General features: G+C 39.5%; 2 protein-coding genes across 12 annotated transcripts in view; one reads left to right on the top strand and one right to left on the bottom strand.

The window, feature by feature from the left end:
- The window catches only part of LOC138742504 (large ribosomal subunit protein P2-like), a 479,457-nt gene that overhangs the window by 262,152 nt on the left and 193,537 nt on the right, over positions 1 to 23,768 (top strand). The window lies entirely within an intron of this gene.
- The window catches only part of slc25a22a (solute carrier family 25 member 22a), a 148,292-nt gene that overhangs the window by 41,846 nt on the left and 82,678 nt on the right, over positions 1 to 23,768 (bottom strand). For 10 of the 11 annotated variants that reach the window (XR_011344149.1, XM_069896771.1, XM_069896775.1 and 7 more), the window contains one exon: positions 8,707 to 8,762. Coding sequence is in view for 10 of the 11 variants with exons in the window: in XM_069896771.1 (XP_069752872.1) it covers positions 8,707 to 8,762 (56 nt within the window). In the remaining variant the exon portion in view is untranslated. Of the gene's footprint in view, positions 1 to 8,706; positions 8,763 to 12,145; positions 12,659 to 23,768 lie in introns of those variants that run through there. The other variant, XM_069896800.1, reaches the window with a different exon arrangement.

The raw sequence follows: 23,768 nt of genomic DNA, 5'->3' as shown, positions 1-23,768 counted from the left end.
AAAAGGCTTATCAAGTCATTAAATAAAGCTGTCAGTGTAAGGAGAGGGAATGTTTCATAATATGCTTCAAAATGGAGTAAATGAGCAAGAAACAAATGCAAACAGTAGAAGATATGTAAAAAGGATAAGACCAGGAAAGACAAAACATAAAATTGATTAATTCCAAGAATCTGATGTTCTGCAGATTTTTGAAACAGTTAGGGAATGTTCAGGTGTTCATTTTCCAAAATTCTATGGATTTTGGAATGGTTTTCACATTTCAAAATAAGTGATAGAAAAACAGGGAACTAACGGGCTGCTAGTCTGACATTAGTAGGTGGGAAAATGATGACTGTTTGAATAAAGGGCATGATATTAAGATGCTAAAAATGTAGTTGAACAAACTCCACAGGAATTTACTAAAGAAAATAGTTTTCGACCAATCTTTGAAGATTTATCTGGCAGCATAGCTGAGGAAACATTGGATGTGTGCATTTTGATTTCCACAAGAGCTTCCAAAATGTCCCACACAGGCCATTATCGAACAAGATTAGAATTGGGGAAATATTCTTGTATAGGTTGAAAGATTATCATAAAATCATAGAACATTACAGTGCAGAAACAGACCATTCGGGTCTTCTAGTCGGTGCCAAACTATTTATGTGCCAACTCCCACTGACCTGCACCCAGTACATAGCCCTCCATACCCCTCCCATTTATGTACCTGCCCAAATTCTTCTTGAATGTTAAAACTGAGCCCACAGTCACCACTTCAGCTGGCAGCTTGTTCCACACTCCCACTAATCTCTGAGTGAAGAAGTTCTCCTAATGGTCCTCAGATTTTTCACCTTTCATCCTTAACACACGAGCAGCAAAAATAAAGTAGAAGTAAACAAATCTTTCTCACAATGGCACACCATGGTAATTGCAGTATTCCTGGGGTCAGTGTTTTTTCTCCAACTATTCTTTCTTCAACCTGAAACTAACTCTGCTCACTTCCCACAGATGTGGCCTGACCTGTAATGTATTTCCAATCATTTTTTAAAATTTTACATTTCTAACACCTGCAGTTTGGCAAAAATAAATTCAATGAGGAGACCTCATCAAGGATAGACTACTCCCACAACTCTCGATGAACCTAGGCAATGTTGTCTAGCAAGTTAGTGAGGAGACCTTGACACTTCAATTTTTTTCTCTCGTTTTATGCTGTCTTACTTTATAAGGCAGTGTAACAGTTCAAATAAATTCCACATTTTAGGAATGTCTTAAGGAAACAATGAACCAGAGAATACCAAAAGCATTAGTTGAGGAGAGCCAAGAGATATGTCATGGCAGATTGTCAAATCATGATTGGCTCAGCAAGTGTGGTTCTGTTAAGACACGCAGAGGAGAGGTGTCCAAGGAGCCACATCAAATATCATTAGCTAGGTCAAACTCGTAACAAAGCACTATGGTTGCATAGAACTAACAGATGATTAGGAAGCCTTTTGCCACATATCTATTGGCCATGCCAATAAGTGTAAGGTATGCATTATTAGCTATGTTGTGGCAGTTTCTGCGGCAATAGCCACATTCATCCAGAGTTGCTTCAAGAGCTCCAGTTGGGGCTAATGGCATTCATTCCATCAATGAAGTTCTGCCAGATGTTTATGACAACCTGAAAAGAGTAACCTCACAGTCCTCCTTTCACTCATGATGCATTTCATCGTGGAGTGCATAAATTCAGTAGCATGGGTAGTTTACTGCAAAGTTAGAGATTCAATTCCATTCTCCCCCTCGTGCCTGTCAAGGGTGGTTCATTGATAATAGCATTAGAAAAAGCACTGCAGAGAGAAAAATTGTGGAAGATTATTAAAATTGAATTGTACAATCTTTAACGAGGCTTGGACTTTGCTTGATGTTTATGCTCCAAATGTTGAGGATACAGCTTTTGTTGTGGATATGTCTTTATCACTTGGACAAGCAAATTCTAATGTGATGATTGGGGGAGATTTAAATGTGGTATTGGAGCCTTTAATGGACAAGTATCCAAGAGCAATTAAGAAATCTAAAATGACAGTGCAAGTGACTAACATGATGACAGATTTGAATTTAGTTGATATTTGGCAAAGATTTAATCCTACAGAGAAAGATTTTTCTTTTTACTCTTCACACCATAATTATTTTTCAAGAATTGATTATTTTTTAATTTCAACGCATTTGCAAGATAGGGTTATATCTGTGGATTATAAGGCAAGGTTGGTTTCAGATCATTCATTACTATTATTAGAATATCAGAGTTCGCAAGATGTTCAGAGAACCCCAAGATGGAGATTTAATACTATGCTATTACAAAAACCAGAATTTATTAGTTATTTGAAAAAACAAATTGAGGTTTTTATTAGTAATAATATTAATTCTGTTTCTAGTCATTTTGTTTTATGCGATGCAATGAAAGCTTTTTTACAAGGTCAAATTATTAGTTATGCTTCTAAAGTAAAGAAAGAGAGAATCAGAGAGATTGAAGATTTAGAGAAAAAGATAACTGTTACTGAAAAAGAATTTCAAAAAAATCCTACTGAAATGCAAAAGAATCAGTTAACTAATTTAAAATTTAAGTATAATGAATTACAAACATATCGGTTTGAATGTTTAATGATTCGAACTAAACATAAGTTTTATGAATGGGGTGAGAAAGCTCATAAAGTCCTTTCATGACAGTTGAAAAAAGAACAATTATCTAGGATTATACCAGCAATTAGAAAGAAATCGGGCATTACTTTTAGACAAAAAGAAATTAATGAGGAATTTTGTAATTTTTATAAAAAATTATATCTTTCTTCTTTGGCTTGGCTTCGCAGACAAAGATTTATGGAGGGGGTAAAAGTCCACGTCAGCTGCAGGTTCGTTTGTGGCTGACAAGTCCGATGCAGGACAGGCAGACACGGTTACAGCGGTTGCAGGGGAAAATTGGTTGGTTGGGGTTGGGTGTTGGGTTTTTCCTCCTTTGCCTTTTGTCAGTGAGGTGGGCTCTGCGGTCTTCTTCAAAGGAGGTTGCTGCCCGCCAAACTGTGGGGCACCAAGATGCACGGTTTGAGGCGATATCAGCCCACTGGCGGTGGTCAATGTGGCAGGCACCAAGAGATTTCTTTAAGCAGTCCTTGTACCTCTTCATTGGTCCACCTCTGTCTCGATGGCCAGTGGAGAGCTCGCCATATTACACGATCTTGGGAAGGCGATGGTCCTCCATTCTGGAGATGTGACCCACCCAGCGCAGTTGGGTCTTCAGCAGCGTGGATTCGAGGCTTGCGCATTCTGCCAGCTCGAGTACTTCGATGTTGGTGATGAAGTCATTTCAATGAATGTTGAGGATGGAGCGGAGACAGCGCTGATGGAAGCGTTCTAGGAGCTGTAGGTGATGCTGGTAGAGGACCCATGATTCAGAGCCGAACAGGAGTGTGGGCATGACAATGGCTCTGTACACGCTGATCTTTGTGCGCACAGTACTGGCCCCACCCTTTACACCCATGGTTCGTGTGCCGTGGCCAAGCAAGCTGGGACGTGGCAGCGAGGTCCTTGGGTCGTAGGTTTTATATCGGAGTGGCCTTCTCCTATGCAGGTTTCTTACCCGGGCTGGAGTATATAAAAAAATAATATACTTCAGAATGTAAAGATGTAACTGAAGATGCAATAGATTCTTTTTTGAAAAATATTAAATTGCCACAACTGAATCAAGAAGATAGACAAGAGTTGGATAAATCTTTTACAGAAAATGAAATTGAAATGACAATAAGAGATATGCCAAATAGAAAGGCACCTGGTGAAGATGGGTTTTCTATAGAGTTTTATAAAACTTTTTATGTTGATATATCTTCTATTTATAAGGATGTAATACAGCAAATTTATAAAACTTTTCAATTACCTGAATCTTGTTCAAATGCTATAATTACAGTTATACCAAAAAAAGATAAAGATCCTTTACAGGTTTCTTCTTATCGACCAATATCGTTGTTAAATGTGGATTATAAAATTGTAGCTAAAGTTATGGCTAATAGATTAGCTCAATATTTACCTAAAATAATACATAAAGACCAAACAGGATTTATAAAAAATAGATATGCGTCTGATAATATTTTGCATAAACTTTGATAAACAAATCTAAATCTCAAATAAATTATCCAATAGTGGTTTCGTTGGATGCAGAAAAGGCTTTTGATAGAGTGGAATGGAAGTTTTTATTTAAAGTACTTGAGAAATTTTGTTTTGGCTCCTCGTTTATTGGATTGATAAAGGCTTTATATTATAGTCCGAAGGCTAGAGCTGCTACCAATGGGCAGATTTCAGAATCTTTTGATTTAACAAGGTCTACTAGGCAAGGATGTCCATTGTCACCTGCTTTATTTGCCATAGTTATTGAACCTTTGGCACAATTAATACGTCAAAATGAAAATGTTAAGGGTATGAGAGTTTTGAATGAGGAATATAAGATTAATTTATTTGCTGATGATGTTTTATTATATTTGGTGGATCCTGATATTTCTTTACCAGCAATTCAAGAATCTTTAGAAAATTATGGTCAATTATCTGGTTATAAGGTAAACTGGGCTAAAAGTGAAATTTTGTCAATTTGTAAAGATGATTATTCAATATATAAAAATATTATAAATTTGAAGTGGACTAAACAAATTAAATATTTAGGAATTAATGTTAATACAGAATATCAAGATTTATATTCAATTAATTATCTTCCTTTAATTAAAAAAGATTGTTAGATATGATTAGGTGGAAGGATTTACCTTTAGGTTTATTGGGGAGGATTAACACTACAAAAATGAATATTTTTCCTCGGATACAGTATTTGTTTCAATCAATTCCTTATTTAAAAAAAAAGTTTTTTAAAGGATTTATATTAAGCAGTTAGAGACTTTTTATGGAAGGGAAAATTTCCAAGGGTAGCAATGAGAAAGTTGATGTGGGATTTTCAATTTGGAGGTTTGAGATTACCGAATTTTCAACATTACTATGAGGCAGCTCAATTTAAATTTCTTAGTGCATTAATGAATACGGAGGACCTACCTAGTTGGGCAAAGATAGAAATGGCAGTTATTTTAGAAAAATTTCCACATGAGTTTTTGTTTCGATGGAATAAAAATTTATTACGAACTTATGATGTACCCATATTGAAACATTTATTGAATTTATTGGCAAGTAAACTTAATAAATTGGGGCTTAAAAATAAATGGTCTGGGCGATTGCCATTATATAATAATCAACTTGTTCCTTTTACAGTCTCCAATATTACTTTGAAACAATGGGAAAGGAAAGAAATAAAAAATTTATCAGATTGTTTTTTTGAAGGATGTTTTTGTTCTTTTGAGAAATTACAAAGGAAATTTGGTATTAGTGGAAATTCTGTATTTGTATATTATCAGTTAAGATCATTTGTAAAACAGGTATGTGGCGGACATATGATTTTATTACCTGAAACTAGTTTTGAGAAATATGTACTTTCAGATGCAAGGATCGACAATGAGATAGACATCAGACTCGCCAAGGCAAATAGCGCCTTTGGAAGACTGCACAAAAGAGTCTGGAAAAACAACCAACTGAAAAACCTCACAAAGATAAGCGTATACAGAGCCGTTGTCATACCCACACTCCTGTTCGGCTCCGAATCATGGGTCCTCTACCGGCATCACCTACGACTCATAGAACGCTTCCACCAGCGTTGTCTCCGCTCCATCCTCAACATCCATTGGAGCGCTTTCATCCCTAACGTCGAAGTACTCGAGATGGCAGAGGTCGACAGCATCGAGTCCACGCTGCTGAAGATCCAGCTGCGCTGGGTGGGTCACGTCTCCAGAATGGAGGACCATCGCCTTCACAAGATCGTGTTATATGGCGAGCTCTCCACTGGCCACCGTGACAGAGGTGCACCAAAGAAAAGGTACAAGGACTGCCTAAAGAAATCTCTTGGTGCCTGCCACATTGACCACTGCCAGTGGGCTGATATCACCTCAAACCGTGCATCTTGGCGCCTCACAGTTTGGCGGGCAGCAACCTCCTTTGAAGAAGACCGCAGAGCCCACCTCACTGACAAAAGGCAAAGGAGGAAAAACCCAACACCCAACCCCAACCAACCATTTTTCCCCTGCAGCCGCTGTAACCGTGTCTGCCTGTCCCGCATCGGACTTGTCAGCCACAAACGAGCCTGCAGCTGACGTGGACTTTTACCCCCTCCATAAATCTTCGTCCGCGAAGCCAAGCCAAAGACTTTCTATACCAAAAAAGGGGTATATATCTGATTTGTATTGTATTTTACAAGAAAATGAAAACAAGACAGATTGGGATAAAGATAAGTTGAAATGGGAAAAAAATTTAGGTTCTATAATAGCTGAAGAAGCCTGGATGGAAATTTGTCAGAATAGTATTCGGAAATTGATTAATGCTAGATTAGCGATGATTAATTATAATTTTATACATCAGTTATATTTAACACCAGAGAAATTAAAAAAGTTTGGTCTTAGTAAGGTAGATTGCTGTTTTCGTTGTGATCAGACGGCTAATACTTTTTTTACATACAGTTTGGTTTTGTGATCGATTGCAACAGTTTTGGAAAGGTATTCAATCTATATTTAATAGTTTATATAATATCTATGTTGTATTAGATCCTGAAATATTTTTATTAGGGAATATGCAATCATTAATTGATTTAGGCTTAAATGATTATCAGATTTCTTTTATCTATTTAGCCTTAGCAGTGGCTAAGAAATGTATAGCGCTTACTTGGAAAGATAGAAATATACTAACCTTAGATAGGTGGTATTTAGAGATGAAGTTTTGTTTAATTATGGAAAAGATATCTTTTTTCAATTCAAGATGTCTTTTTATAAGCTGAAGTGGACTCCATTTGTTAAGTACTTGCAATTAAGTTTGATTTAAATACGTTTTATGTGATATTTTAGATTTGATAACTTTTTTTAATTAATATTTTTACTTGTTATTTTCTTTTGTTTGTGAGTGGTTTTTTAATATATAATATTACTAACTTTATTAATTCTTCACTTTATTTTGGGGGGGAAGGGTGGTTTTTTTAAAATATATATAGTTTTTTTAGTGGCTGTATATATGGTGGGGGGGGTTAGACTGACTTAAGTTAGGTTATTAATGTTGTGTTGGAATAATTACTTTATTTTTCTTTTTATTTAAATGTAATTTCTTTGTTTTATTCATGTAATAAAATCTTTAAATAAAGTTTAAAAAAAAAGCACTGCAGAAGTGTCCAGCACTTGGGACACTGTAGCTCGTCAGCGATTCACCCGATTTTCCTTGGGTGCCTACATGATGAGTGGCATCGAGTAATTTACATTCAACTGATTACTTTGTTCCCACTGATAGAACATATATAAAACTAAATAAGCTGGTTATTCAACTCCCAAAACTTATTTTGCCATTTAATGAAAACGCATGTGAATTAATTCAATTCCCCAAACCTGCTTCTCTCCCCTAAATATAATATATAATTAATAACTGACCTCATTTCAATTGTTATTTGTGGAAAAAAAATCTAAATATCGACTATTTGCTTCATGTGGTGTTTCTCAACTCTCTGAAAGATTGGGCTCCACTTTCAAGAAGAAGATGTGTTTTCCTTCATATCTTTTGTCTTGAAATTTCAAACAAATCATCTCTTAATATTATACATTCTGAGGCATGCATCCCTGGTTTCTGTAATAAGTCCTTAAATTAATCTTTGGAATCCTGATATCACTCTGGTAATTATAGTCCCACCAAAGACAAAGATACAGAACCCCAAATGCACTCAGTCCAAATTGGCTTTGCTCCAACAATAAAGTAGATTCTAACCTTGCTTTGCCAATCTTTCTTTGAAGGCCAGCATTTCATGTGCCTTTCTCATTATTTTCTCTACCTTTCAGAACAGGTGCATTGACCTCCATATCTCTTTGGATCTCTGCTCTGTAGAGCTTTTCACTGAAGAATTTAAAAAGTACTCTATTTTCTCCTCTTCATGTCCAAATTTCTTGACTTCATTGTTGCCTACCTTGAAATCCATTTGTAATCTAATGTGGGCATGCACCTTCCTGAAAAAGCTGTGGTTAGCTCTGTTATCATCAAATTGATGGCCGAGCATCTCCTTCTGCAAGGTGGAAGCAGATTCCTTTGTGGTCTTCAGGAAGGAACTAGCTAAATGTTATGGTGAAGAAAAAAATAATGCAAGACTATGGATAAAGGGCTGGTAGACAGAACTGGTGGGTGGCTCTGGTGGAGAACTGGCATGGCCATGATGGACCAAATGACTTCCTTGTATGCTTCAATTTTTGTACAATTCCAAGTCATTTATAAACATGGTGAATAGTTGAAAGCCCTCCCAGGGTATTCACTTACTGTATCCAACACTTTGCAGCTCTGTCCCTCCTCTTCATCTCTTACCAATCAGGTCAATACCTAGTCCCTCAATCTTGTACTCCAACTTTAGCTTACAGTGCCTCATGAAGGAGAAACACTATGGCAAGTTCACACAAATTACATTCACAAAAGGCTTACCAGATGCCAACTGGTATCAATTGCTAAGCCATCAAACTTTCAATAAACTTAATTCAGCCGCATTAAGTAATCAATCATTGATAGTTAAACACACAAGAATAGGGATTGAAAGTCATTATACTATTTATGAACTTATCTGAAGACTTATGGGAAGAAATAGAAAACAGAAAATTAAAGACCTACCTCGATACATCCCAAAATAGCCATCAGATCGGATCGTCTTAATAAGGCAGTCAGACCTGAAACAAATTGAGAATTACAATTTACCCTTCAATGTTTACTGATTGAGAAAATGACACACTGCAGCTACACAACAATTAAAAGACAGAATCTGGAGTTTTCGTGATCTGATGACACTCTAAACACATTTTTCGTTCTCGTTTGTTCCACCATGAAAGGTTTAACTTTTGTATTACTTTTCCAACATGCACACTTAATCATCAAGAAGGATAAGAATCACTTCATTAGGAGTTTCAAGCATAAAACAACTTTTTACTGGTGTTTAAGTGTGACTTGCCGATCTTTTTCTTTTATTTTCAAACCGTTTTCTCTTATCAGCTCCACATGAGTGAGTCTTTCTCTCTGTGACCTGAGGAAACACCTACTTCGGCACCCTTTCCCCCTCCCCCCAATCATAGTCTGGCTAAAAGATTGATTATTGACATATCAAGTGTTCAAAATGGTTATTGGAAAACTAATAGGTAGGCTTCTAGATATGGAGTTTCTTCAGCTTCTCCTTTCAAACAGATCTCAGGGCAAGAATAAACTCCAGAGGGGTGTTAACTTGGCCTACAACATCATAGGCAACAGACTTCACTCCATCGAAGACATCTGCATGACGCGGCGTCTTAAAAAAGCAGCCTATATCTTCAAAGACCCCCACCACCCAGGCCATGACCTCTTCACTCTGCTTCCATCGGGGTAAAGACAAGCACTCAGCCGCACAAGGTCCATTTCTCACCTGCTGCCATCAGATTTCTGAATAATCAATGAACAAAAAACATTGCCTGACTTTTCGTGCCCTATTATTTTTATTTTTAATATTATTGTTGTAAGATGGTTCATAATATGAATATTTACACTGTGACGCTGCCACAAAACATCAAATTTCGTGACTTGTTCATGACAATAAATTCTAATTCTGATTCTTGCTTAAATTTTTTACACCTCAAATAAACCTTTCCTCGGCCTTCTCTGTTCCAAATGAAACAGCCAGTTTTTCCTTATAAGTACAAGATTTCAGACTTGGCAATATCTTTGCAAATCTCTCTGCTTTCTCCAATTCAACACACCTATTCAGCCTTGAGACAAAAAATGTATGCAGAATCAAGTTGTGCATTTTTTATTTTAAGTTGTGGTTTGTGTACATGTAATTCATAACAAATCTCATATATTGCATTACATGTAGGCAGAACAGCTGTTAGTGAGCATTACTGCAAATTTCAAAAATGGTACACAAACTGAACAAATAGTCATTCTAAACGTTCATTCTTGCATGCAATTCTGGTCATCACACTACAGGAAGGATGTAGGAGGCTTTGGAAAGAGTACATATTTAACAGATGCTGCAAAGATTAGAGGCTATGAGCTACAAGGAGAAGTTGGACAAATTTGGGGTTGTTTTCTCTGGAACGTTGGAGGCCAAGGGGAGAGCAGATTAAAATAAAAGTTTATAAAATTATGAAAGAGATAGATCAGGAATAAAGAATTACGACAATCTACCCTGAGTAAAAATGTTAAATACGATAGGACATGGTGTGAGGTAGAGGTACAGTTAGAGGATGTGCAGGGCAATTTTTTATTGGAAAGGACTGAGCAGTGAGTGCCTGGTAAAGGCTGCCTGGGTCAGTGGTGGAAGTAGATATGATAGTATCACATTTTGGCTTTGAGAAAGAGACACAAATATGAAGAGAACAAAGGAACATGCATCAACTGTGAACAGCAGATATTTAATTTAATTTGGTGCTGTGTCCATCAATTCACACTTGTGTTCATAAAACGATGCAATGTTTTGCCACGTTCATCCCACTTTCAGCCTCTCTCCCCAACTTGCACTTACAATATCTTAATTTGTCCTTGAAAGTGACCTTCAGTGCACAATTATAGATCACATGCTGTAACCTGAGCCTCTATTTACATCACAATGCTTCTCTCACAAATCACCATCACCAACCAGATAGTCTTGCAGCAAAATGGGAAAGTGAAAGATTAAGAAAGGGAAAATAAAGTAAGGGTCAGCGCTAGTGGAAAAAAAATCCTGGAAGTAGTAACATCCAAAGATCTGCAGCTGCGTACGATTCAATAACACCCACGAACATAATCATCTATTTGAGATTTAACATTTTGCACAATATAATTTTTAACCTGAGAAGTTGAAGAGATGTCTGTGTTATAGTTTATTCCAGTAAGCTCTTCCTGCTCACACTCAAAAAATTAACCATCTCCTTTAGGTCATAATTTTATTGATAATATTAAAAAGAGCCACACTTCTTAATTCCACAAACTGACAGATTTGAGACAACTGGATTACTATTAATATTCCAAAACAATTTTTACTAATTTTTTATTAAAAACGTTGCATGGTGTTACAATCTTTCCAGTGAGCTCAGCAAGTTCAAAGTGTGTGCTGTAACCATGGTCTTGCTGAACCACATATCAAACCATTGGATAATAAATCATAGGAATTATGATTATTATGCAGAAGCATTCAAGCTTAAGTCTTGGATCATGTATGCAAATAGATTTGGAAATAGTTTCCTGATTCAAAGCAGTATGTGTTAAAGTACAAAAGCTGGGGGAGAATACAAAATTTTATGTTGAACCCTGCATTGGAGTAAAATGAGTGCTGGAAACAAAGTAAATGATTATATCCAAAGCCAATACTGGCTCCAGTATTCACACAAGCTCTTAATTCTCCCTCTGTATTGCATGAATATTCAACATATTTGAATTCAAGCTTTTCAAACTCCCAAAAGTTCAGAACCTCAACTCATGATTTATCGACTTGGAACAGATTCAGGGTAGAAAACATAACTAATGCCAGCTGGCAGTCACCTGGCCAATAAGCTTGCAGTTAGAGAAGCCATGATGGATTAAGTACCAATAAAGCTGCAGCTGTTCTTTCAGTGAAGACCCTGCACAAATACTGTATAACCAAGTGTTTCACCAACATACACTAAGGTTCAAAGAAAACACCGGACAACAATTATAAAGTTTCATGCTGTGTGTGTGTTTTTTTTAGAAACAAAAGCAAAAGAAAAAGCAAAATAAAATACGCTATTTCTTTGGGCACACACAAGAGACTGCAGATGTGGAATCTGAAACTTAAAAAACCCCAACCTGCTGGAGGAACTCAGTGGACAGGTTGCATCAGTGGGTGAAAAAAAGTAGACAATTGCTCCCCCTCCCCCCACAGGAGGTGGTCTTGGAAGAAGAGTTCAATTTAATCAAGATAAAGCCTTCCTTTCACTGTTAGTACGTAGAATGACAAAGTATATATAGTACAGAACAGGCCATTTTAGTTTGTGCCTCACATAAACCAGACTTCTTTCAAGTGACCTTGTCAGAACATCCACATTAATTGTTAAATGTGTTTAATCCAACTTCCCCTGAAACAACTGACCTCAACTTCCATAGTGGGTTCCATACTGTTACCACCCTTTGAGCAAGAAATTCCTTTTCCGTTCCCTTGTAGATATATCAGGGTCTTTTGTATCTTGATAGTTTTAATTTCCAAAAGTGGAAGCATCTTCTCCATGTCTCCTCATTGTTGGGAAAAGCACAATCCGGACATTCCTTCAGCCTTCTACTGAGAAAACGATCCTAACTTAACTTGTCTCAACTATAACTGCAGAAAGTATAAAACTTGTCCTTGTGTTGATCATTGACTTAAGGAGAAAAGACCTAGTCCACAATCTTGTCTCCATTAATGGTGCTGTTCGAAAGAGAAGAGAGCTTTAAATTCTTCAAAATAAATTTCTACAATGGTGTGATCTGGGACAACCATGTTGATGCAATGGTCCTGAAAATGCACCATATCTTCTACTTTCTTAGAAGACTAAGGAAGCTCAGCATGTTTTCCAAGCCCCTCAGCAATTTCTACAGGCACCTCACTGAAAGCATACTTGCTGGATGCATCATAGTGTGTTAGAGGAACTTCTCTGTTCAAGACTGGAAGAATAAACAGAAGATAATGAATACAGGTCAGAACACAAGCTTCCTTCCCCTCCAATAGATTCTATTAACATATCCATCTGCTTTGGAAAGGCAGTGAACACACAAAGATCTGGCACATCCCAATTACCTTTCCTTCTATTTGTTCCCAAAGAGAGTGTGGAACAGGGTCACAGCATTCCCCTGGGGTCAAACTGTCCAGTCTGACTGCCGTCAGTTCCATACAGGCTTTAAATGGCCTGCCAATGTGGTCTTATTGATCTGCGCCCAAGATTGTAGCACCTATGATCGACAGCAGCCACGAGGGGATGCAGACTCTAGGAAATGCAAAGCTTTCACACAGGGCATCAGAAAAGAGGGAGACCACCCTCTCAACCCCATCTGAGAAGGAGAAGCAGAGGTTGGTGACCACGTGGCGGACCAGTGTCTTGAGGAGAGGAACACAAGCAGGCTGTGGGCTGCTGAAGACTGTGTCAAAGGACTCACACGAGGCAGCAAATTGCTGGAGAATGACTTGAGACTGGGTGAAGGGGTATCAGGACCAGAATGCAAAAGGGTGCTGATACTGCTGAAGGGTTGCCTATTGTGGTGGAGGTTCAGATCTGGAGCTTGGGTTCATCAATGATTTGGACTGGACTCTGTATGGCTGTGGAGGCTATGGGAGCACTGGAGGCAAATCTAGAGACACTCGGTGATTCTGGGGGACACACTCTCTTTTGCTTCTCATTCTCTAAGAGGTATTTCAAGCAATTTCTGCTGATGGCGAATCTGTCTGCCTATTAACAGACAAAAGCCAATTATGACAGGTTGACCTATATAACAGGACCATGTGCACATACGACCAAATTCTTAAAGAAAAATTATATATATATAAAAATAAAATTTATGCTGTTTATGCATGGTGGGTCTGCGTATTGGAGTTCGGTTGGAGCATACACGAGAGTTAAGGACACGAATGCAACATGGTCAGTGCGCTCAATTCTCATGCATGCGCCAAATGAAGTCCAATGTGCAAACCCACCAAAGGCTTGCGTACGTACCAACTGAAGACTAGCATATACGGATAAGAATCAAGATTGCCTGGTCCAGCCCCAGGACCCCGACTGAAAAGGTAAGCGTGGACCAGAATGTGGCAAGATTCACTAAGGTCGATCGACAAATTCAGGAAGCTTTAAGTTGTTTTTGTCAAATGCACGATGAAAGAAGATTTAATTTAAAAGTTTGCTTTAAGACTCCATGTGCGCAGACACAATTCTGACTTGTGTCCATTCTGAGATACAACTAATTCTTCAGTTCCCATTATGGTCATAAGTTGGGGACTACCTGTACATGACAATAAATTGAATCTTGAATCTTAAGATTGAAGCATACATCAACAGGCTTAAAGACTGTTTCATCCCCACGGTTATCAGGCTCTTGAATGAACCCCATATCCCAATGCCCTTGGTTGGTGTTATTTGATCTCCCTTTTAAATGTAATCCTATACTCTTTACTCTTAATGAATGTTAAAGGTAACCTGATAGTCTGTTTGCCAAAGAACCCATCTCAATGTACGAGGAATCTTGTGAGAAATAAACTTACATTTTCAGCTTCTCAACGTACAAAATCCATCACCTCCATCCAGGGCCACAAAAATAGCAAACGGATGAGGCAGAGATGCACACCATCCAACCTATCTACTGCATTCACTATACCCAGTGTGACCCCATCTACATTGGTGAGACCAAACGTAGATTGGGTGAGCACTTGGGCTCTGAGTGTGGGTCCAAGTTGCCTACCTTTCTTCAACACTCCTGAAAAAGGGCTCAAGCCTAAACCATCGATTGCCTCTTACTACCTATGGATGCTGTGTGATCTGCAGAGATTCTCCAGCGCTTGTGTACTGCACTTGGCCCCGGCAACAACAGATTTTCTTTTTACCTCCTCCAGTACCTTACCATTTGCTCAAGATTCCAGCATCTTGTTTTGTGAAATGATTCCACTGGCCTGGCCATGAAAGGCAAATTTTAGATGTATTTTTCTCAATCACTTCTTGAATAAGTAACTTCAATGGAGTTACTTTGTTGTATGTCATCAAGGTTCTGGTACTATCCTTGAGAAGCCATTCTCACACCCTTTTCAATATCTCTTTTTATGCAAAACAATAATTTGTGCTTGTACACCAGCTTTAGTGCAGGCATATAACCCTATTATATATTTGTTTAAAAACTTTGCTGCTGCATTCCAGGAAATTAATCCCAAATTCTCAGAATACAGTCTGTGTAAATAGATTGGAACAGAAATGAATGACTCACTCCAGTTCTGAATTTTTGCCTGTGGCACCTCTATACATTTTTGCAGACTGCCTGAAGTCTAAACTGAACTGCAGGTAGTCTGCAACAATGGTCTAATGAATACGACCAATAATGATGTGCAATGATGTGTTCAACTCGCGACATTACAACGCGGGAGATTTAAATGCGAAGCAAGATGACATTTGAATCATTGGAGTGATGCTGGCATTAACACGTCTGTGGACATACAGCCATTTTGCTTTTCTGTCTTGGGGATTTTTTGGACATAGATGAATGACAAAAAAAATTTCTATATGAATTTTAAAAAGTTACACTGTAATGCTCCACTCCCTCCGTGACTCACTTATCCATTCATCCTTTCCCACTAATCCACCCCCTTGGCACCTAACCCTGTGACAACAGGAGGTGCTCTCGTTGCTCCGACACATCCTCCCTCATCACCATTCAGGGCCACAAACTGCCCTGCAGGAGTCATCAAATGTATCCTGTGCTCCCAGTATGGTCTCATCTAAATTGGAGAGACAGGACACAGACTGGGAGATTGCTTTGTAGAGGACCTTGGCTCTGCCAACCGAAAAGTGGAGATCTCCTAGTGGCTACTCATTTCAATTCCCCACCCCATTCCCTTGCCGATGTACTGCCAGACTGAGATCACTTGCAAATTGGAAGAACAAGAACTCATTCTGCCTGGGCACCTCCTACTACATGGCATTAACGCATTAACATTGACTTCTCTGGTTTCCGTTAGCCTACCCCATGCCCCATCTTTCCCCATGTCTCCTTTCCTCTAGCTCTTTCTCTCTCTTTCACTCTCAGAGCCAAAAAAATTGCCCACCCTCCACCAATAAATTCTCACCTTTCCTCTTATCATATCCAATTAACACTTTTTGTCAGTTGGTCTGTATATTTCTTCCCCTCCCCCCCTCCCGCACATTCTTCCTTTTCACTAGGCTTTTAATATAAGCCACTGCCTGCTTTTTGCTCATACATTGAGGAAGGGCTCAGGCCTGAAAAGTCAGTAATATATCTTTACCTTCTCTGGATGCTGCAGGACCTGCTGAGTTCCTCCAGCATTTCTGTGCTTTTTAAACCTTCATTAATGTACAAGATTCAATTAATATTTCAGGAAATGTAGCTTCCTCTCTACAGGTAGTCCCTGACTTGCAATGGGATCCTGTTCCAGCACTGCCATTGCAAGTCAAAAAATCGTAACATAAAAAATTGTGTGATATTCTTTTTCAATTAAATGTTGAATACAGCGGCTCAGAGAATGGTTGAGTCAGCATCAAGAAAGAGTATGCTGTATACTACTCTCGTGTGATGCTGTCATCGCATGAGAATAGTGTGCCACATATCGCAAGCGTGGGGACACATCGGAACTCAAAATCGAAAGTACGGATTCGAACCACTGTAACTTTGAAAATTCGTAAGTCAGACCATCATAAATCAGGGACTACTGTACTGTGGTTGATGGAGCCCTCACTTGCATTTCTTCATCTTCCTGCACATTTGCTCTCACCACACTTGTCCCCAGACAGAATAGAGGTAAAATTCCCTTGGTTCTGACCTTTCACCACCCCCCCCCCCTAGAATCCATAATCTGCGGCTCTTAGTTGTCTCCACTTATCACAGAGTGAAACACGAAGATTGCAGATGCTGTGACTGTAATACAAATACAGAAATTCTGAAGGAACTCAGCAGGTCTCGCACCATCCAGAGGAGGTAAAGATGTATAACCAAAGTTTTGGGTCTGAGCAAAGATTCAAAAGCAACAATAATTTTATTGCAGATCCACGATTTACTGATCATCATGCTAATATTCCCTTGAAGGAGGAGTCCAGCCCAAAATGTTGGTTATACCTCTTTACCTCCAATCATTGGGATCTCTTCTGGGGAAAGTCGGACCTGTACAAAAGGGACGGACTCCACTTGAACTGGAAGGGGACCAATATCCTGGCAAGCAGATTTGCTAGAGCTGTGGGGGAGGGTTTAAACTAGTTTGGTAGGGGGGTGGGGAGCAGAGCTTGCGAGCAGTGTTTAGGGTGCATGGCCACCTAGTTAAGAATGATAAAGATAACAAAGGAAGGATGGAGGTTAAGGTAAAAGGTAGAATAGGGAATATATGTGAGGGTCATTCTCTGAAATGCATGTACTTTAATGCAAGAAGCATAGTGAACAAGGTAGATGAGCTTAGGAGCATGGATTGGCACTTGGAATCATGATGTTGTGGCAATTAGTGAAACCTAGTTACAGGAGGGACAGGACTGGAAACTAAATATTCAAGAATACAAATGTTTTAGATGTGGTAGAACAGGGGGTAAAAAAGGGGGGAGGAGTTGCTCTGCTTGTTAAGGAGGACATTACTGCCGTGAGATGGCAGGATGGTTTGGAGGGATCGTCCAGTGAGGCTGTTTGGGTGAAACTGAGGGGTGGAGGAGGCATGAGGGCACTAATTATTATAGATTGTAATTATAGACCACCAAATGGGCCAAGAAAATTGGAGGAACAAATTTGTAAGGAGATAGCATATATGTGTAATAAACATAAGGTAGTTAACATGGGAGATTTTAACTTCCCTCACATTGATTGGGATACCCATACAGTAAGAGGTCTGGATGGGCTAGAGTTTGTCAAATGTGTACAAGATGGTTTTCTTAATAAATATGTAGAGGAACCGACTCGGGACGGTGTAATACTGGATCTCCTGTTAGGGAACAAGATAGGACAGATGTCTGAGGTTAATGTTGGAGAACAAATTGGGTCTAATGATCACAACTCTATTAGTTTTAGGGTAGTTTTAGGGAAGAGCAAAGAAGGGCCTAAAGTTGAGGTTCTAGATTGGAGAAAAGCAAATTTCAAAGGAATAAGAATGGCTTTGGGGAGTATTGAGTGGGAGATGATTTTTTCAGGAAAGGATGAAAAATGGAGAATATTCAAAGAAGAAATTTTGAGGGTACAGAGTAGTTATGTCCCAGTGAGGATCAAAGGAAAGGCTGGAAGTCATAGGGAGCCTTGGTTTTTGAGGAATATTAGAAATTTGGTTAGGAGAAAGAGGGAGGTGTACAAGAGGTATAAACAGCAGGGTGATGAGAAATTGAAAGAGGACGACAAGGAGTGTAGAAAAAATCTTAAGAAAGAAATTAGAATGGCCAAAAAGAGGCACGAAGAGGCTTTGGCAGGTAGAGTAAGAATAAATCCAAAGGGTTTCTATAGGTTAGTGAGGGATAGAATTGGACTCCTTGTAGATAGGGAGGGTAGGCTATGTGAGAAGTCAGAGGAGATGGGGGAAATTTTAAATGATTTATTTTCCTCGGTATTCACTAGGGAAAAAAAATATTGTACCAGTTGAAGTAAAGAAAAATAGTGGGGAGGTCATGAATCATTTAAGGATAACCGAGGAGGTAGTGATGGCAGTGTTAAAAAAGATAAAGGTGGACAAATCTCTGGGTCCGGACAAAGTATTCCCAAGGACACTCAGGGAGGCTAGTGTACAGAGAGTGAGGGCATTAACAGAGATATTTAGGATGTCACTGGTCATGGGGCCAGATGATTGGAGGGTGGCTCATATTGTTCCACTGTTTAAGAAAGGGTCTAAATGTAAGCCTGGAAATTATAAGCCTGTGAGTCTGACGTCTGTGGTGGGTAAGTTGATGGAAAGTGTTCTGAGGGATGGCATTTACAAATATTTGGATGAACAGGGATTGATAGGTAGTAGTCAGCATGGTTTTGTCAGGGGTAGATCATGCTTAACAAACCTTATAGAGTTTTTCGAGAGGGTTACGGAAAAAGATTGATGAAGGGAAGGCTGTGGATGTTGTCTATTTAGACTTTAGTAAAGCTTTTGACAAAGTTCCCACAGGAGGTTAGGTAAAAAGGTGGAGGCATTAGGTATAAATAAGGAAGTAGTGAAATGGATTCAGCAATGGTTGGATGGGAGGTGTCAGAGAGTGGTGGTAGAAAATTGTTTGTCAAATTGGAGGCCGGTGACTAGTGGAGTTCCTCAGGGATTGGTCCTGGATCCACTATTGTTTGTTATATATATTAACGATCTGGAAGAAGGGGTGGTGAATTGGATAAGTTTGCAGATGATACAAAGATTGGTGGTATTGTGGACAATGAGGAAGATTACCATAGCTTAAAAAGAGATATAGGAAAGCTAGAGGAGTGGGCTGAGAAATGGATGATGGAATTTAATACGGATAAGTGTGAAGTGTTGCATTTTGGAAAGGCAAATCTAAATAGGTCATATACATTAAATGGTAGACAATTGAGGAGTGCAGAGCAACAAAGGGATTTAGGAGTTATGGTAAATAGTACCCTCAAAGTTGATACTCAAGTAGATAGAGTGGTGAAGAAGGCATCAGAGTATTGAATTCAAGAGTTGGGATGTTATGATGAAATTGTACAAAACATTGGTGAGGCCAAATTTGGAATACTGTGTGCAGTTTTGGTCACCAAATTATAGGAAGGATATAAACAAAATAGAGAGAGTGCAGAGAAGGTTCGCGAGAATGTTGACAGGATATCAGGGTTTGAGTTACAGAGAAAGGTTGAGCAGCCTGGGGTTTTTTCTCTGGAGTATAGAAGATTGAGGGGGGATTTGATGGAGGTGTTCAAGATTTTAAAAGGGACAGAGAGAGTCAATGTGGATAGGCTTTTTCAATTAAGAGTGGGGAATATTCAAACCAGAGGCCATGGTTTGAGATTGAAAGGGGAAAATTATAAGGGGAACATGAGGGGAAATTTCTTCACGCAAAGGGTGGTTGGGATGTGGAATGGGATTCCGGAGGAGGTGGTTGAAGCAGGAACGTTATTTACATTTAAGGAAAGACTAAATAATTATATGGAGGGGAGAGGATTGGAGGGGTATGGACCAGGTGCTGGTCAGTGGGACTAGGAGGGTGGGGATTTGTTCTGGCAGGACTAGTAGGGCCAAACTGGCCTGTACTGTGCTGTATATGGTTATTTGGCTATATGGATGCTGTAAAACCTTTTGAGTTCCTTCAGCAGTTTTTTTTTTGCTCCAGGTTCCAGCATCTGCACCCTTAATTGTGTCTCCATTAACATTTTAATTTAATTTAGAGATACAGCACGATTACAGGCCCTTCCTTCTCACGAGTCTGTGACGCCCAAATATCCCAATTAACCTACAACTCCTGTACGTTTTGAAGGGTGGGAGGATACCAGAGCACCCGAAGGAAATGCAGGTAGGAGAGGCATGGGGAGAACATACAAACTCCTTACAGACATAGCTGGATTCGAACCTTGGTCACAAGCACTGTAATTGTGTAGCTCTAACCACTACGCAAACCACGCTGCTCCATTAGAAGCTTGTCATTATTAATCATGCATTTTCTTAGCATCCATTTTATATACTGAATGTTTCCAATAGAACAGAGGAAACAAGCGAGTTTATCTAACATCTCTAACTGTAGGATATTCAAGTGCTTCTCTTAACATTAAATAACATTCATGTAGAACCACTTGACATTAGACAAATATCAGCCATCTGCAATGAAGTACCATAAATAGCAATGGAACAATCACTTTTTGTGGAATTGGTTAAGGGATGAACAGTAACCAAGATCCAAGTGAGAATTCCTCTGCTCCACTTTAGATGAGGTATTTTATCTCATCAGTAGTCAACTGACAATCAAAATCACAAACAAAATCTCCACCCTTCCTGCTCATAATTGGATGTGCTGAGACTGTTGACTGGTATTTCCTTTAAGAGAGACCATAGACAAAAATCCAAAACTGGTATGAAAACAAGGTCTCGTTTATATAGGGAATATGAAACTAAAGTTGAGAGATGAGCAATTAATAAACATACTGTGATGAAAATATTGATGACAGGCCATTATTGCTTCTCCACAACTCCTGTAATCCTTCCATTTCAAATGAGACAAATTTGGCTTGAGGGGCAGGTAACATACACCAGCTTCCTTCCCTGATATTAAACTGCTGCGAATTTTTTCCAGAAACAAATCAGTTCAAATCCAGGAGAATACAAACATTTTTTTTTACAATGACAAGGTCTGCTGCAGGAGTGAACTACTAAAACAATTTAATCAGGGATGAATTTAGCTTAAATCAAAAACCAAAGGAGAAGACTATTTTAATATTTAGAATTGAGCAGTGGATCAAGGGCAGAATTGAAATGGTTTGAAGAAAGAGTCATGGCTCTAGAACTAACGATTTCTTCAATGATAAGAAAAAATTAATTTGTAAGCTTTGGTACCTCATTTACGCAAACACAAATTAGGAGCAGGAGTAGCCCACTCTGTTCACCACACCAGTTTCATCGTTTAACAAAGTTGCAATCAGATCAACCATGATTTTCCCTCCATGTTATACTCTACCCCTTGCTTATCAGGAATCTATCCATTGCTGTCTTAAAAATATTCATAGATTCTCCTTCCACCATCCTGTGATGCAGGGCATTCCCAAGACTCAGAAGTTTTAGCATCTCTTTTTCTTAACATGTCTGAAATGGATGACCTTTCAATTATCTCATTTTCTAACTTTTCTCTGAAGATCAAATATTCTCTCCACATTCATCTTGTCAAGACCCCCTTGGACTTTGTACATTCCAGTCAAATCTTTGCTCACTTTTCTAAACACCACTGGACACAAGCTCAGCCCATCCAATATTTCCTCATGAAACAACCAATTCATTCAAAGTATTAGTTTAGGTCACCTTTCCTACTTATTTGTGGCACCAGCATGCCAAGTGAAACATGAAAGTCTGCAGATGCTGTGACTGTAGTAAATCATGGGTCCTCTACCGGCACCACCTACAGCTCCTAGAACGCTTCCACCAGCGTTGTCTCCGCTCCATCCTCAACATCCATTGGAGCGCTTTCATCCCTAACGTCGAAGTACTCGAGATGGCAGAGGTCGACAGCATCGAGTCCACGCTGCTGAAGATCCAGCTGCGCTGGTTGGGTCACGTCTCCAGAATGGAGGACCATCGCCTTCCCAAGATCGTGTTATATGGCGAGCTCTCCACTGGCCACCGTGACAGAGGTGCACCAAAGAAAAGGTACAAGGACTGCCTAAAGAAATCTCTTGGTGCCTGCCACATTGACCACCGCCAGTGGGCTGATAACGCCTCAAACCGTGCATCTTGGCGCCTCACAGTTTGGCGGGCAGCAACCTCCTTTGAAGAAGTCCGCAGAGCCCACCTCACTGACAAAAGGCAAAGGAGGAAAAACCCAACACCCAACCCCAACCAACCAATTTTCCCCTGCAACCGCTGCAACCGTGTCTGCCTGTCCCGCATCGGACTTGTCAGCCACAAACGAGCCTGCAGCTGACGTGGACTTTTTACCCCCTCCATAAATTTTCGTCCGCGAAGCCAAGCCAAAGAGTAAAACACACCAAAATCCTGGAGGAACTCAGCTGGTCATTTTCAGCGTCTAACAGAGGCAGATATATTGCTGACTTCTTGGGCCTGAACCCTGCTTCAAGTAATAAGAATATACCACAAGCAAGAAATTTCACAATTTAAACAATGGGGGGAGGAATCCAGACCAGCAAAAGGAGTTAATTGGATATGATAAGGGATGATGTAAAAGTTTGTCATGTGAGTGTGAAAGGAGACAGAATGGAAAGAGAGTTAGGGGAAGGTGACAGGGAAAGAAGGGTTTTAACAACAGAAAGAGAAGTCTATATTAGTTGGTTGGAGAGTGCCCAGTTGGAAGATGAGGCATTGTTCCTCCGATTTATGAGCAGTTTCAGTCTGGCAGTGCATGAGACCATGGACAGACATGTCAGCAAGGGTTGGAGATAAAGTGTCCCAGATGTAGTGGCAAGGGACTGGACTGGTAGAGGATGAGGTGTAGGAGAGGTCCATAGTAGATCTGGGCAAGTGAGGCATGGAGCTATGGTAGGGAGAGAGCGAGGGTCCGCTGGTACCTGTGCATCAAGTTGAGGGTAGTCTGTAGGATAAGGCGGGAGAAGCGATGCGAGCAAGAGTCAATGCAGCACAGGTACCTGAGACCTAGTGGGGGCCAAGCTGGAAGGCAAGAGGCAAGTAGCCAGAAAAGACTCGTGACTGTGGAAGCGAATCCGGGTGAGACTCTTCTCCCATTGCTTTTCCCAATCTCTGTCTCTCCATTCCGTCTCCTTTCGCACAAACATGATAAATTCTTACCTTGTCCCTGATCACATCCAATCATCACCTTTTGTTGGCTCTGGATTCCTCCCCCATTCTTTGAATTCTGAGATTTATTGCTTCTAGCTTATTCTGCTTATTCTTTGAAGGGCTCAGACCCAAAACATTGGCAATAAATCTTTGTCTCCTATAGACACTGAAAGACCGGCTGGGTTTCTCCAGCATTTCGGTATGCTTTTACTGCACCCCCATACTAACCTTCTGTGAATTCTCCACCAAGATATCTCTCTGCATCCAAGATATATAATCTCACACAATGATTCATGATAAAATGACTGGCATTTCCAGACACCTTCCTTAAACTACAGGAAGATGCAGAGAGGGAAGATTTAACATAACACAATTGCCTTAGGAGCGTACACCAAATCTGCTTCTTCCCCCACCTGGGACAGGTATCCTATTTGAATAGTCAGAACAAATCTCTTTTGGGTTTCCTGGAATGATGAAAATATCTTTTACTTCCTTCTGAGAATTATTTGTTAACTAAGTACAATTTAAGGTTAGTAGCTACATGATGCAATACCCATTCCTAATATTATTAAAGACAAACAAAGGTCATAGTTGCAGAGTTTGCAAGAAGCTGCTTTTCCCTCAAAAG

Source organism: Narcine bancroftii, chromosome 1, assembly GCF_036971445.1.
Source record: "Narcine bancroftii isolate sNarBan1 chromosome 1, sNarBan1.hap1, whole genome shotgun sequence".
NCBI lineage: Eukaryota > Metazoa > Chordata > Chondrichthyes > Torpediniformes > Narcinidae > Narcine > Narcine bancroftii.
This window is presented reverse-complemented; position numbering and strand designations above follow the sequence as displayed.